The sequence below is a fragment of the Leptonychotes weddellii genome, chromosome 9 (genome assembly GCF_054177405.1).
Source record: "Leptonychotes weddellii isolate Sample4059 chromosome 9, ASM5417740v2, whole genome shotgun sequence".
Classification (NCBI taxonomy): Eukaryota; Metazoa; Chordata; class Mammalia; order Carnivora; family Phocidae; genus Leptonychotes; species Leptonychotes weddellii.
Window position 1 is genome coordinate 75235190 of NC_138377.1, and position 15805 is coordinate 75250994.

At 41.5% G+C, this 15805-nt stretch overlaps 1 protein-coding gene across 9 annotated transcripts in view; it reads left to right on the forward strand.

Annotated features, from left to right (window-relative positions):
- Nucleotides 1-9721: 9721 nt before the first annotated feature.
- The window catches only part of STARD9 (StAR related lipid transfer domain containing 9), a 123086-nt gene continuing 117002 nt past the window's right edge, over nucleotides 9722-15805 (forward strand). For all 9 annotated transcript variants that reach the window (XR_014148591.1, XR_014148592.1, XR_014148593.1 and 6 more), the window contains exons 1-2: nucleotides 9722-9835; nucleotides 14998-15067. Coding sequence is in view for 6 of the 9 variants with exons in the window: in XM_081830971.1 (XP_081687097.1) it covers nucleotides 9789-9835; nucleotides 14998-15067 (117 nt within the window). In the remaining 3 variants the exon portion in view is untranslated. The remainder of the gene's footprint in view (nucleotides 9836-14997; nucleotides 15068-15805) is intronic.

A 15805-nucleotide genomic window follows, 5' to 3' on the forward strand; every position in this document is an offset into this window, starting at 1 on the left:
CCTTGTTATATATTCTTGGTTCCATGCAGTAATAGACTAATATGCATGGGTTTATTTCTGGGCTCTTTATACTCATGTGTCTTTTTATGCCAATACCATACAGTTTGGATTACTCTGACTGTAATACAGTTTGAAATTAGGGAGTGTGATTCCTCCAGCTTTGTTCTTCTTTCTCAAGGTTGCCTTGGCTATTCAGTGCCTTTTGTGGTTCCATATACATTTTAGAATTATTTCTTCTTTATCTGAAAAATACCATTGGAATTTTGATAGGGGTGGCATTGAATCTATAGATTGCTTTGGGCAGTATGAACATTTTGACAATATTAATTCTTCATGAACATAATATCTTTCCATTTATTTGTGTCTTTGTCAATCTCTTTTATTAATGTCTTATAGTTTTCAACTTCAAGTCTTTCATCTCCTTGGTTAAATATATTCCTAGGCATTTAATTCTTTTTGATGTAATTGTAAATGGGATTGCTTTCTTAATTTCTCTGATAATTCATTATTTTTTAAAAATATTTTTATTTATTTATTTGACAGAGAGACAGCAGGAGAGGGAACACAAGCTGGGGGAGTGGGAGAGGGAGAAGTAGGTTCCCTGATAAGCAGGGAGCCTGACACAGGGCTCAATCCCAGGACCCCGGGATCATGACCTGAGCTGAAGGCAGACGCTTAATGACTGAGCCACCCAGGTGCCCCTCTGATAGTTCATTATTAATGTTTAGAAATGCAACAGGTGTTTGTAAATTGATTTTATATTCTGCAACATTACTGAATTTTTTTATTCTAATAGTTTTTTTGTAGAATCTTTAAGGTTTTCTTTTCTTTTTCTTTTTCTTTTTTTTTTTTAGATTTTATTCCTTTATTTAACAGAAAGCAAGAGAAAGCACAGGCAGCAGAAGGAAAGGGAGAAACAGGCTCCCCACTGAGCAGGGATCCTGATGAGGGGCTCGATCCCAAGGACCTGGGGATCATGCCCTGAGCTGAAGGCAGATACTGAGCCACCCAGGTGCCCCTCTTTAGTATTTTTTATATATAATATGTCATCTGCAAGTAGTGACAGTTTTACTTCTTCCTTTCCAATTTGGATGCATTTTATTTCTTTTTCTTGCCTAATTGCTATGGCTATGACTTCCAAAACCATGCTGAGTGAAAGTGACAAGAGTGGGCATCCTTTCCTTGTTCTCTATCTTAGAGGAAAAGTTTTTAGCTTTTTATTATTGAATATGATGTAATCTGTGGGCTTGTCATTTATGCCCTTTATTATGTTGAGGTGCATTCCTTCTATACCTTTCTATATTATGTTGAGACTTTTTATCATAAATGGATGTTGAATTTCATCAAATGCTTTTCCTGCATCAACTGAGATGATCATATGATTTTAATCATTGATTGATTTGCAGATGTTGAACCATCCTTGCATCCCTGGAATAAATCCCATTTGATCATGGGGTATGATCCTTTTAATATATTGTTAAATTTGGTTTGCTAATATTTTGTTGAGGGTTTTTGAATGTATATTCATCAGAGATATTGGCTTGTAATTTGGCATTCTTGCCTGGTTTTGGTATTAGGATAACGCTGGCTTAGTAAAATGAGTTTGGGATTTTTCCCTCTTCTATTTTTGGAAGTTTAAGAAGGATTGGTATTCATTCTTTGAATGTTTGGTAGAATTCACCAGTGAAGCTGTTGGGTCCTGAACTTTTATTTGTTGGAAGATTTTGTTTGTTTTTAAGTTTTGTTTATTTAGGTAATCTCTACACCCCATGTGGGGCTCAAACTCACCACCGGGAGATTAGGAGTCACATACTCCTCCAACTGAGTCAGCCAGGCACCCCTGGAAGGTTTTTTATTTACACATTCAATCTCCTTACTAGTAATTATTCTGTTCACATTTTCTGTTTCTTCATGATTCAGTCTTAGTAGTTTGTATGTTTCTAGGAATTTATCTTATCTTCAAGGTTGTCAAATTTGTTGGCATATAATTGTTCATAGTAATCTCTTTTTTTAAAGATTTTATTTATTTGAGAGAGAGGGACAGAGAATGAGAGAGAGAACAAGCATGAGAGGTGGGGAAGGGCAGAGGGAGAAGCAGGCTCCCTACTGAGCAGGGAGCCCAATGTGGGGCTTGATCCCAGGACCCTGAGATCATGACCTGTGCTGAAGGCAGATGCTTAACCAGCTGAGGCACCCAGGCACCCCTGTTAACAGTAGTATCTTACGATCCTTTGTAGTTCTGTGTTATCAGTTGTAATGTCTCTTCTTTCATTTCTGATTTTGTTTGACTCCTCTCTTTATCTTTGTGAGTCTGGCTAAAGGTTTGTTAGTTTTTTGGGTTTTTTTAAAGTTTTTATTTTTAAGTAATCTCTATACTCAACATGGGGCTCGAACTCACAACCCCAAGATCAAGAGTTGCATGCTCCACCTACTGAGCCAGCCAGGCACCCTAAGGTTTGTCAGTTTTGTTTAGCTTTTCAAAGAACCAGCTCTTAGTTTCATTGATCTTTTCTATTGTCTTTTTAGTCTCTATTTTATTTATTTCTGCTCTGATCTTTGTTATTGCCTTCCTTTTACTAACTTTGGGCTTTGTCATTTTTTTCCCTAGTTCTTTGAGATAGGAGGTTACATTATTTATTTGAGATTTTCTTTGTTTCTTGCAATACACATTTATTTCTATGAACTTCCCTCTTACGACTGCTTTGCTACATCCCATAAATTTTGGTATGTTGTGTTTCCATTTTCATTTGTCTCATGGTTTTTTTTTTGTCTTTTGATTTCTTTCTTTGACTCACTGGTTGTTCAGTAGCATGTTGTTTCATCTCCACACACTTGTGAGTTTCCAGTTTTCTTCTTGTTTGATTTTTAGTTTCAGAATACTGTGGTTGGAGGGGCGCCTGGGTGGCTCAGTCGTTAAGTGTCTGCCTTCAGCTCAGGTCATGATCCCAGGGTCCTGGGATCGAGTCCTGTGTTGGACTTCCTGCTCAGCAGAGAGTCTGCTTCTCCCTCTCCCTCTGCCCCTGCTTGTGTTCCTGCTCTTGCTGTCTCTCTCTCTTAAATAAATAAATAAAATCTTAAAAAAAAAAAAAATGTTGTGGCTGGAAACATTGCTTGATACCTTCTCAAATTTATTAAGACTTGTTTTTTGGCCTAGGATAAACTAATATAATGTATGTCAATTTTACCTCAATTAAAAAAAATTTTGGGGCGCCTGGGTGGCTCAGTTGGTTAAACGACTGCCTTCGGCTCAGGTCATGATCCTGGAGTCCCGGGATCGAGTCCCGCATCAGGCTCTCTGCTCAGCAAGGGGTCTGCTTCTCCCTCTGACCCTCTTCCCTCTCGTGCTCTCTGCCTCTCATTCTCTCTCTCTCAAATAAATAAATAAAATCTTTAAAAAAAATTTTTTTAAATAAAAAATAATAAATAATAGAGACATAAAAGGAACCAGAAATCCTTGAAGAAATGGCTGATATCACATTTGGAGTAGGAAATGTTCAAAATGAACTTGGAACTTCTTGTCATGTCAGAAATAAAAGAAGCTATCAAAGATTACTGGAGCTGAGTCAGAATTCAGTGATGTCCCACTGGCCAAAGTTGGGATGATTTGGTTATCAATAATAGTAAGTACAACAGGCTGAAGCAAATCATATATGCTTAAATCCATGAATTTATAATAATATTAAAAAAACAACTCATTAATCACCTTTGGGAAGTGCTAGGGAACGAACTTATTTTAAAAACTGGTAATTGAAACAATCAAGCATTTGTCCTGCCTTTGCAATGTAAACTGTACCTCAGAATAACCAAATAGTTGATGAGGAAAAGTTACTCTGTGTAGAAGTATTTCAACTCATAAATGAAAAATGATAGGGGCACCTGGCTGGCTCAGTCGGTAGAGCATGTGACTCTTGATCTCAGGGTTGTGAGTTCAAGCCCCATGTTGGGTGTAGAGATTACTTAAAAATAAAATCTTTTAAAGAAATAAAATAGATGAAGAATGATAAAATTAGAATATCATCACTTTGCAATCCTGTGACATTGTGATTTACAAAAAGAAATATGTATAATGGTCTTCACCCCATTTCTGGCGTAGAACTCCTAAAACCCTTGGAATTTTCTAAGTGATGAGACTGTTAAAGATGTTACTTGTTTTGGTAATGAGGTGACTTTTTGACCCCACCTAGGGATGGGGGCTGTTTGCCAGGAGAACCAACCATGTGAACAGAGGGTTGAAACTTTCTCACCTCCCTGAACTCTGGGAAGGAAGGAAGGCTGGTTGAATCGATTAGCAACAGTCACTTATTTAATCAATCATGCCCTTGTAATGAAGCCTTCATAAAACCCCAAGAGGAAGGAAGGAAGGAAGGAAGGAAGGAAGGAAGGAAAGAAGGAAGACAGAGAGAGAGAGAAAGAAAGTGAAAGAAAGAAAGAAAGAAAGAAAGAAAGAAAGAAAGAAAGAAAGAAAGAAAGAAAGAAAGAAATGCTAAGAGAATAAATTTTTCTTCCCCAGACTGGGGAACCAGAACACTTCCATGTGCCACCATGTTGGGTCCTGAACTTCATGAAGACAGAAGCTCCTTTGGGACCTCACCCTGTGTATGTCTTCATCTGGCTGTTGATTTGTATCCTTTAGTTTCTCTGTAATAAACTAATAATCTAGTGAGTAAATGGGTTTCCTGAATTTTGTGAGCTTTTCTAGCAAATTAGTTGAACCCAAGAAGGGGCTCATGGGGAGCTTTTGGTCTATGACCAGTTATGACAGAAGTACAGGTAACAACCTAGATTTTTTGACTGGCATCTGAAGGCCACTCTAGGAAATTAATTGAATAGAGGAGGAGTTTGTGGGTACCTCCACTCTGTAGCCAGTGGGTCTGAAGCACAGGTAACAACGTCGGTTTGTGATTGGCATTGGAAGTGGAAGACAGTCCAATGGGACTGAGCCCTTAACCTTTGGAATCTGATGCTATCTCTGGGTAGGTAGTATCAGAATTGAATTGAATTGTAGGACATCCAGCTAATGTTGGAGAATTGCTTGGTGGTATGGGGATCCACACCACCCCTCCACACACCTTCAAACCCCTAATGAATTGATGACCCAATGAGCTCAGATGATAATCATTAGTGGCTGCAAATAGCACAAAAAGAAAGACAGGTGCTGATTGATTTGATCAAGGCTCTGGATTGAACTACCAATTACAGAAAATACAGAGGATAGAAAAATACTTGAATATCACCACAGGGATCAATTTGCAAAATATAGTCTGTGGGAAATCTACAGGAAAATGGCCTGTTTTTGTGTTTTGGGTTTTTTTTAAATAAATTTATGCCAGGGAGAGAAAGAGAGGAACAAGGAAGCTACTGAATTATGCACCATCAAAAGGAATGAAATCTTGCCATTTGTAACAACGTGGATGGAACTGGTGGGTATTATGCTGAGCGAAATAAGTCAATCAGAGAAAGACATGTATCATATGATCTCACTGATATGCGGAATTCTTAATCTCAGGAAACAAACTGAGGGTTGCTGGAGTGGTGGGGGTGTGGAAGGGATGGGGTGGCTGGGTGATAGACATTGGGGAGGGTATGTGCTATGGTGAATGCTGTGAATTGTGTAAGACTGTTGAATCACAGACCTGTACCTCTGAAACAAATAATACATTATATGTTAAAAGAAAGAAGATAGTAGGAAGGGAAAAATGAAGGGGGAGAAATCGGAGGGGGAGACGAACCATGAGAGGCTATGGACTCTGAGAAACAAACTGAGGGTTGTAGAGGGGAGGGGGTTGGGGGGATGGGTTAGCCTGGTGATGGGTATTAAAGAGGGCACATATTGAATGGAGCACTGGGTGTTATATGCAAACAATGAATCATGGAACACTACATCAAAAACTAATGATGTAATGTATGGTGATTAACATAACATAATAAAATAAAAAAAGAAAAAGAAAAAAAAAGAGTGAAAGACATATCAACCCAATTTATCTGGATCCTGATTTAAACAGACTGTTTAAAAAAAAGAAACAACAGTTTTATGAGACAATAAGGGAAATTTGAACTCTGAATATTTATGGTATTAAGGAACTAATATTCTTGGTTGTGATAATAGTATTATGGTTATGTTAAAAAGGAGTCCTTATTTTTTAAAAACCCATATTGAAATATTTATGAGTATATACAGTTTTGAAAACACAGAATATTGTTGTGGCAACCTCTCCAACCTGAAAATAGAAATATATTAACACAGCAATACTTTTTATCCAGCTTTATTGAGATACAATTCATATTTAACTGTGTAAGTTAAAGGTATACAACACGATTATTTCTTTTTTTTTTTTAAAGATTTATTTATTTATTTGAGAGAGCGAGAATGAGAGAGAGAGAGTACATGAGAGGGGGGAGGGTCAGAGGGAGAAGCAGATTCCCTGCCAAGCAGGGAGCCCGATGCGGGACTCGATCCAGGGACTCCAGGATCATGACCTGAGCCGAAGGCAGTCGCTTAACCAACTGAGCCACCCAGGCGCCCCAACACGATTATTTCTTTCTTTTTTTTTTTTTTTTGTGAGAGAGAGAATGAGAGACAGCATGAGAGGGGAAGGGTCAGAGGGAGAAGCAGACCCCCCACTGAGCAGGGAGCCCGATGCGGGACTCGATCCAGGGACTCCAGGATCATGACCTGAGCCAAAGGCAGTCGCTTAACCAACTGAGCCACCCAGGCGCCCAACACGATTATTTCTTACATGTATATATTGTGAAGTGATTACCACAATAAGATTGGTTAATATATTCATCACCTCATATAATTACTATTTTTTTGTTGTGGTGGTGGTAAGAAGACTTAAGATTTATTCTCTTAGCATCTTTCTTTCTCTCTCTTTCTGTTTCTCTCCCTTCCTCCCTCCCCTCGCTTCTTTCTTTTTTCTTTCTTTGTTTTTTAAGATTCCACATATAAGTGAGATCATACAGGTTTTATCTTTTCCGTCTGAACTTATTTCACTTAGTATAATGCCATCCATGTTGTCACAAATGGTAGGATTTCCTTTCTTTTAGTGTCTAATACTCCATTATACACACACACACTCACCACATTTTCTTTATCCGTATTTTGATGGACAGATTGTTTCCATGTCTTGGCTAATGTGAATAATGCTGCAGTGAACATGGGAATGAGGATATATTTTTGAGATAGTGATTTCATTTCCTTTGGATACATACCTAGAAGTGGGATTGCTGGATCATAAGGTAATTCTATATTTAATTTTTTGAAGACCCTCCATACTGTTTTCCCTAGTAGTGATTTTTTTTCACTGCAAGGCACAGTGAGCAGAGAAGCCATTCATAAGACTAGGGTTCCAGGTGAATCTGAATAGTAAACCAGCTGTTCTAATACTCTAGGGTAAGAATACTTTCAAATGGGAGAGGGGAGACTGGAAAGGTAAACTGGGAACATGCCTGACACACATTAAAGGCACCACCATGAATCTAGCACTATCACTGGAGTACTAAAATAACCTCCTGACTGGTCTCTCTTGGGCTTTCATCCTCCATTTCTCAATTTAGTCTCAAAATGGCAGTCAATGAGATCCTTTGAAGATATAAATCACATAATTTCGCTTTCTCCTTAAAATTTTCCAATAGTTTTCCAATTCACCTAGAATAAAATCCAAAGACTTTATGGTGGCTTCCTGTGTTACCTCTATGACTCCCTCTTCCTCTGTCACTTCATTCTATCCCCCCTGAATTTCTTGTTGTTTTTCTAATATTCCAGACTGTCTCCAAGTTCAGAGCCCTTACACTGGCCTGTTCCCTGTGTCTGGAATTGTCCTTCCAGATTACCGCAGATTACCGTCTTTCTTTCACATCCTTCAGATTTTTCTTGTGTCACTTTCTCAGCAAAGACAAACCTGCCCATATTTAAAATTTCAACACCCTCTCTACTCACTTTCTATCCCTTCTTCTGCTTTATTTTTTCTCCTTAGCTTATCTGATATACATACTACTCAAATTGTTTTGCTTATTCTCAAATTCTCTCACCAAGCTCCATGAGGTCAGAGGTTTGCCTGTTTTCTTCACTGCTTATGTCCCTCCTGCTTAGAACAAAGCCTGTCATAGGGGTGCTTACTTAAAAAATATTTATTAAATAAATGAATACCTGCACAGCTCCCTCCCTCACTTTCTTCAAATCTAGTCAAGTGTCACCGTATCAGTGAGGCCTTTCCTGAAGATCCTATATAAAATAAGCACCTTTCCCTCTATATAACCCCAAAACCATTACTGTATCTTACCCTGCTTAAAAAAAAATTGCAGTCAGCACCACTTGACAAATTATACATATTTTTTTAATTCTTTTTTAAAAGATTTTATTTATTTATTTGAGAGAGAGAGAGAGAGCATGAGAGGGGGGAGGTTCAGAGGGAGAAGCGGACTCCCCGCGGAGCTGGGAGCCATGATGCAGGGGTCCCGGGACTCCAGGACCATGACCTGAGCGGAAGGCAGTAGCTTAACCAACTGAACCACCCAGAAGCCCCAAATTATACATATTTTTAAAGATTTTATTTATTTATTTGCCAGAGAGAAAGAGAGACAGAGCACAAGCAGGGGGAGCAGCAGGCAGAGGGAGAAGCAGGCTCCCCGCTGAACAAAGAGCCCAATGCTGGACTGGATCACGGGACCCCGGGATCATGACCTGAGCTTAAGGCAGCTGCCCAACCGAGTCACCCAGGCATCCTGACATATTATATATTTATTGTCTCTTTTCCCTTCCTGGTAGATTCTAATTTCCACGAAGACTTGGACTGTGTCCTCAAGAACCTTAAAACAGCACTTGACTCTTGGTAGGTAACTCAAGATTATTTCTTGGAAGAACTAATGAACCATTTTTTTTTTTTTAAAGATTTTATTTATTTATTTGAGAGAGAGAGAATGAGAGAGAGCACATGAGAGGGGGGAGGGTCAGAGGGAGAAGCAGACTCCCTGCCAAGCAGGGAGCCCGATGCGGGACTCGATCCAGGGACTCCAGGATCATGACCTGAGCCGAAGGCAGTCGCTTAACCAACTGAGCCACCCAGGCGCCCCTAATGAACCATTTCTGTCTGACAGCATTCTCTCCACAATCACAAACACAGCTAGAGTGGCCCTGAAGTTCCATCACAATCCAGAGAAGCTTGGAGCACTCTAAACTTCTCCACATTCCAAGTGCCTCTTCAAAGAGACACTGCTCTTTTCCAGTAATTGCAAAAACATCGGTGCTCCCCATTTCATTTCTGCCCCTAAAATTTAAGCACAGAACTGACAACTCAGGCCAACGCAGCGAATTCACGTATTTAGCAAATTCCGTTGTAAACTTCGCTTTAACCGAAACTTAAACGTATTTACTTGACTCGGTATAGCACTGTCCGAGAACAAAAGCTAGTTCCTGGTGGGTGGGACCTGGCCATACCAGGAGGGGACTGGCGCCCTCTCGGCCTCACGGGTTAAGGATTGGCTGAGGCACCTCAGGCACCGCCCCCGTGGGACAGAGGCGCGCATGGGCGGGGCCGTGCCGGAAGGTGCGTGGGCGGGGCGACGCGGGGCGGAGAGAACCGGGCCCGGCAGGCGGGGCCGGGACGCGCGACCTCCCGCCCATCGGGCTCATGATTGGCTGAGGCACGGCAGGCACCACCCATGCCAGCCCACAGCGCGCGCATGGGCGGGGTCGTCCCGTGAGCGCGTGGGGCGGGCGGGGCCGGGTTGGGGTTGGGGCCGGGGGTGCTGCCACTGGGCGGACCTGCTGCTTGGGTGGTGGCCGAGGGATGGCGAATGTGCGGGTGGCCGTGAGGGTCCGGCCCCTCAGCAAGAGGTGAGTCTGGGAGGGAAGGGGCGCCTGAGGCGTCAAATGAGCTGAGAGGAGGGCGAGGTCTTCGCCTCTCCCTCAAGTGATTCTGGCGCGGAGAAATCAGACACAAAGTGACCCAGGGGACCAGGGTCCGGAAACCTTAAAGGCCTGCCGGGACAAAGCCTCTCGTAGAGCTTTACGGGTCCTGTCCTGGGGTATAGCGGTTCCTGGATTGCGTCAGGGGTGGGGTGCGCTGTGTCCGTGTCCCTGGAGTCCTGTGAGGAGTTTTGGGGTACAGCGGCTCAAGTCGTGATGCACGACTTGGGCCTTTCTCACTGAGTTCCCTGAGCAGGGCTGGGAAAGTACGCGGGGAGAGGGATGGGGAGTCTCCTCTCCTTGGTGGCTCTGGAGTACCTGTGGGGATTGAGGCAGAATTGCGTGTGTTCCTGGGCGCACATGGGTGTCTCTGCAGAGATGTGGAGAGAGCTAGATTGTAAGGTGTGAGAGGGAAATTGAGGCCCAGGGAGATCGTGGTTTCATTAACAGCAGAACTGCGAAGTAAAAGGAAGTTATTCTAATCCTTTTCCTCAGCGTGGTCAGTGCGCATTTCCTCATGGGTGAATCTGATGCAGCACCTCTCAGCTCTTGAGGCATCCAATGTCCAGCTGCATAGTTTCTTCCTGTTTTCACTGATTTTCCACTCAAGTTTGGAAAGTCAGGGAAGGGCTGGTATTTGAACTGTTTTTCTTTTAAGTAATCTCTATGCCCAATGTGGGGCTCTAACTCACCACCCCTACGTCAAGCGTCGCATGCTCTACAACTGAGCCAGCCAGGCGCCCCGGAATTGCTTTTTAAAGAGCTATTAGAGTTTGCTGACAGGTGAAGAAGGTGTAGAGAGCACTCTGTAGAAAGGACACTAAGAATAAAGGACTTCAGCTGTTAGAAAACAGAAAAGTTTTGGTTGTTTGGTGAGAAGGTGTGTAGAGGGAGGTGAGTGAGAGGAGACAAAGCTGGCAGAGTGTAGCTTGGGACCAGAAGACATATAATGGAATTATTTGGGAGGTTTAAAAATTTCCAGGACATAAGATGGCTTGAAAATTGGACAGAAGGATCAAAAAATGCATTGTCTCCCTTAACATAATTTGGTACCAGCAGGGATTATATTTGTCCCTGATATGGTGGTAGTTTTGCAAAGTCATACAATGGACAGAATAATGAGCAGAGCAATGGGATGAAGGAAGGAAACAGTAACAGAAAAGAAAGTAGGAAAAAGACAAAAGAGATACATGGAGAAAGAAGGAAAGTAGCACATGCCCAAAATCTAAGTAGCACTTAGATTGGTAAGTGGCTTATGACATCTGGCTTCTACATTACTTGATGTGGTTACTTAGGGTTGAGTAGTTTAATAGGAGTATGCCACCTTGGAGGTAGCCTCTAGCAGATCTTTTTGCGAAACTGTTCTTTTAGGGTTCTCAGGATAATTACCTTGGCCACTCCCAACAGTAACTTCTCCATTCCTTGAGAGCTAGGAATTTACAATAGTGTGGATTGGATTAAGAAAATGCTGTTGAAATTGAATTGCTTGCAGCCACAGTAGAGAGTAATTTATCTCATCAAACAAAAGTGAGGGGAAAAGGACACAAAAGCTTATTTACTTTCAGTCAGGTTAAGAGCCTTCAGCATCAAGAGGTAGAATGCCAATACTGCAGATACCCAGGTGTGAGTAGGTTATACCAAGCTGAAGATTCAGGAGCAAGTTTGGATAAACACAGTGTGACACCCCCCCTCCCCCACCGAGCTAAGAAGTCGAGACCACTCCTGTCTCCTCAGAGAATCCTGCAGAGATGCTATTATACTACTATACTCCAGGGTTTGTTAACTTCCACCATCTTTGCTGAAGCTCATCTGAATGTAGGGACTCTGCTAATTATATGGTTTGTTCACCCTTCAAATGAGTTATTGGCAGAGATTCAGTTAATAATCATTGGATCTGGTGTTGTACTAGGGAAAAAATCTTAGAGATCATCTGGTCTAAGCTTACATTTTTTGTTTTTCCAGATGAGAAAATGGTCTTGTTTAATATCTAAAAGTAGGTAAAGCCAAGTTTCCATTCAATAGACCCAGCTGCTCCTTCCTGAGATTACAGAAAAGTTGTACTTCTTGATCAAATGCCTGTTTGCTTAGTAGGACTAGAACTGACCATCAGTAAAATGGCAATGTGGGACATGGTTTTGATTGCCTCCCCACTCCTCATAGTTTCCCATAATTAGAAAGTCTGTAGCTCATTATGTGATGCTGTCCCTTGTCTATCCAAAATCATTTATCATTAAAAGAACATGTTCTCTTCAGCCAATATTGTAGGCTTTGGAACACTCCCCACTGCCCTGTCAAAATTTACTGTTCCTATACTATATTCCCTTTCTGTGGAGAGAGAGAGAGAGAGAGGGAGAGAGTGTGTGTGTGTGTGTGTGTTGTGGGTTTTTTAAATTTTTTTTAATCTGTAAAGTAGGAGAACTACTTCAATGGTTTTTTATGAAGATTAAATGAAAGAATACATTAAAAATACTTAGGGCTTGGCTCATTTTAAGTGTCCAACAAAGTGTTAGCTATATATTTTTATTACTGCTTATACTTAGCTGTCTTTTTTTTTAAGTTTTACAAATGAATAGATAATAAGTGGTCATGGCTTGCTTATTTTCCCTTCTGGACAGTGATTCTCAAATTATAGTATGCATACAGTCCACCTAGGGAGTTTGTTATAATGCAATTTTGCTTTGTTTTGTTTTTTTTACCTCCCTCTCCCCCATAATGCAACTTGTTAACAGGAATTTGAATGAATAAGCCCCACCATCTCATGTAATTCTGATGAAGGTAGCCCGTGGACCACACTTTGAGAAACATTGTTCTGGGAGTAAATGTGTAACTGAGGGAATTCCTTAGGAGGAATTTCCCTGTGCAAAGGGAAATTCATCCTAAGGAATGAATGCCTGTTGGTAGAATTCAGGACCCAGAGGCAAGTGGTAGTAGTGCCACTCTGCCATGTGTAAGGCTCCATCTCTGCAGACTTTCATTGAACTCTGTGTGGCCAGCTCCCCAGTTGAGGTTGGTGCCCCTTCTTTCTGTTCTGCTCAATTTTAATTCTCCTTCATTTTGTTTTAGAATAGCTTGGAATCACTAGGTTACCAATGGCAGTGTTCCAGGCCAGGAAGGAGCAGCATCTTACCCTTATAGTTTGTATCTTTCTTCCAAGAAGTCAAATTCAGGGCGCTTCTTTTCAGGCTGCTTTATGTGAAAGGGTCTTAGATGAATCCTCAAGAAAGAGCATACTTGGGGCCCCTGGGTGGCTCAGTCGTTAAGTGTCTGCCTTCGGCTCAGGTCATGATCCCAGAGTTCTGGGATCGAGCCCCACAGGCTCCCTGCTCTGTGGGAAGCCTGCTTCTCCCTCTCCCCCTGCTTGTGTTCCCTCTCTCAACTATATCTCTCTCTGTCAAATAAATAAATAAAATCTTAAAAAAAAGGGGGGCATACTTTTAAAAAAAATTAGATAATAGATTTGGAAAAATTATTGCATAATTTTTTATTTTCTTTATTGTCCAAATTTACTACAATCTCTGTATTACTTTTTTAGAGGGAGGAGAGATAAGAAAATCTACCTTAAAATGGAGAAAGGAAAAAAAATGTTATCTTGTAAAATGTTAACAGCAAAGATGAAAGATTTTCTTTAGAATTGTTGAGGGCTGTGTATGTGCGGGGGTGTGTGGTTTATGATCCTCAAGGACTAAGAATATCTCTGCTGCCTTAAATACTATCTAGCATGAAATGCGAGATAAAGAGCATTAGGGCCTTGAGGAAGTTTTTTTTTTTTTTAAAGATTTTATTTATTTATTTGAGAGAGAGAGAATGAGAGAGAGAGAACACCTGAGAGGGGATAGGGTCAGAGGACGAAGCAGACTCTGCCGAGCAGGAAGCCTGATGTGGGACTCAATCCCGGGACTCCAGGATCATGACCTGAGCCGAAGGCAGTCGCTTAACCAACTGAGCCACCCAGGCGCCCTGGGCCTTGAGGAAATTTAAGTAACAAATGTTATTACATGGGAGAGGGAAATTTCCTATACAGGGCTTTATCCCAGACTCACTCACTGGTTAAAAAAAAAAATCCTAAATGTAAAGACCCCTCTCTCACTGTGCCTGTCCTCCCCTCCCCAAATTCTCAAGGTCACATCCTGGGAACCATGAGGAAGGATAAAAATGAGACAGAACATATTTTCTTAACTTTAAGGTCCTGGGCTAGGAGTAATTTAAGTGATTACTTTCATTGTAGTGGAGGAAATGCTAATAAATTTAATTCTTACCTCTTAACATTCTGGCCTTGAGTACTTTCACTAAAGGTTTTTATGTTATGAAAAAAGATTTCATCTATAGAATGGAGTATATTCCACTCATTTTGGGCTTCAGGTGTATGGGTCACTTGGATTAAGCCCCTTAAAGTAAATTTAGGGATTGGTTAGTTGCTAGCAGTGTTACTATGTAACTGCAACATAGGAAAATTCTTGAGGATCTTGGCTCTCATTCCAATTTAGGAAGATAAAAGGAAAGGATTTGGGAAATATGTTCTCAGTATCTCAACAGAGAAGACTCCAAAACCTTTTTCATTACTATCCATGCTCAAAATCCCAGAGAAGGTGAGAGGGGATGCCTTGTGCACTGAGCGAAGGATACTGTCCAGAATTTCAAGCCTGATTTCTAAGGGTATGGTTAAGAGCCCAGGCTTTGTGGTCAGACAGATCTGGGTTTAAAATCCCAGCTCTGCCACTGCTTGATGTGTGACCTTGGACAAGTTACATAATTTCTCTCAGCTTCAGTCTTCCATCTGAAAAAATGAAGATATGTAGGAAGCCATGTCAGGAGAGTGTGTTAGTGGGAAGATTGCATAAGATGAAGTATAATATGTACTGTACCTAATACAGCGGCTAGGCACATGGAGAGTGCTATATAGTGGTAATTCTTAGCTGTTTCAGAGCCAAATTCTAATGATCCAGAGAAGTGTGTCAGCCAGGGACAGCTACTTATAGAGACAGCAGTAGGGAAACATTTTGTCCCAGTAGCGCTGATCTCAGCTTCTCTTTTCTTGATTTTTTTTTTTTAAGCAATGTTTCTTTTCATATGGGTTTGGGTCTTCTTTCTAGGGAGACCAAAGAAGGGGGAAGAATTATTGTGGAAGTTGATGGCAAAGTGGCAAAAATCAGAAATTTAAAGGTAAGCATGAAATTGTTTTCCTTTCTCTTTCCACTGAGGAGTTTATATTATTACAGGGGCTTCTGGGATGAAGGTGTGTATGTGAATGGGTTTAGGATGGCAGTTTGGGAGAAGGAAGAGTTTTATACAAAGCAAGTGTAAGAATAAAGCAGGAAAGAAGTATAGAGATTGTGGCCACTGCAGCCCAAGTTCTGTCAAACAGGGTGCAGCTGTTTGGAAACTGGTCACTTACAGCTTATGGGCGTCATGGCTAGTGTAAGTCATGCTGGGTACATCCATGGGTATATTTAACTCACCAGACCAGCAGACTTTGTCCCAGGCCTCTCATTTGATGTCACTTAATCTAGAGACATTACTACAGATTTAGTATGCATCGGATCCCAGAAGGGAGTCAGTCACTATCCTGAGTTGCACTGCAGATTTTCTTTCACAGATCTGACTGACCTTTGAGTCACAATTGGGCAAACACTGGGAACTTCCTCCCCTACCCGTCACCCCCCTCCCAGGGCTAGTTTTCTCCATCTCATTCTTCCATTTACCGGAACAGCGGAAGTGGAAGGAGTTCTTTCTCTCTGGCCTTGAGGAGTGGAGAGAGACAGGGAAACTGGCCTTGTGCCTGCTGCTGTAGAGAGCTTGCAGGTGGTGTTCAGCATCCCTGAGAGCTGAGGAAGCTGACTGGTAGGAGTGAGGGTTCTTTGGACCCCAGGCCTACTGGCTATGCCCACCCCTGTGATGTGA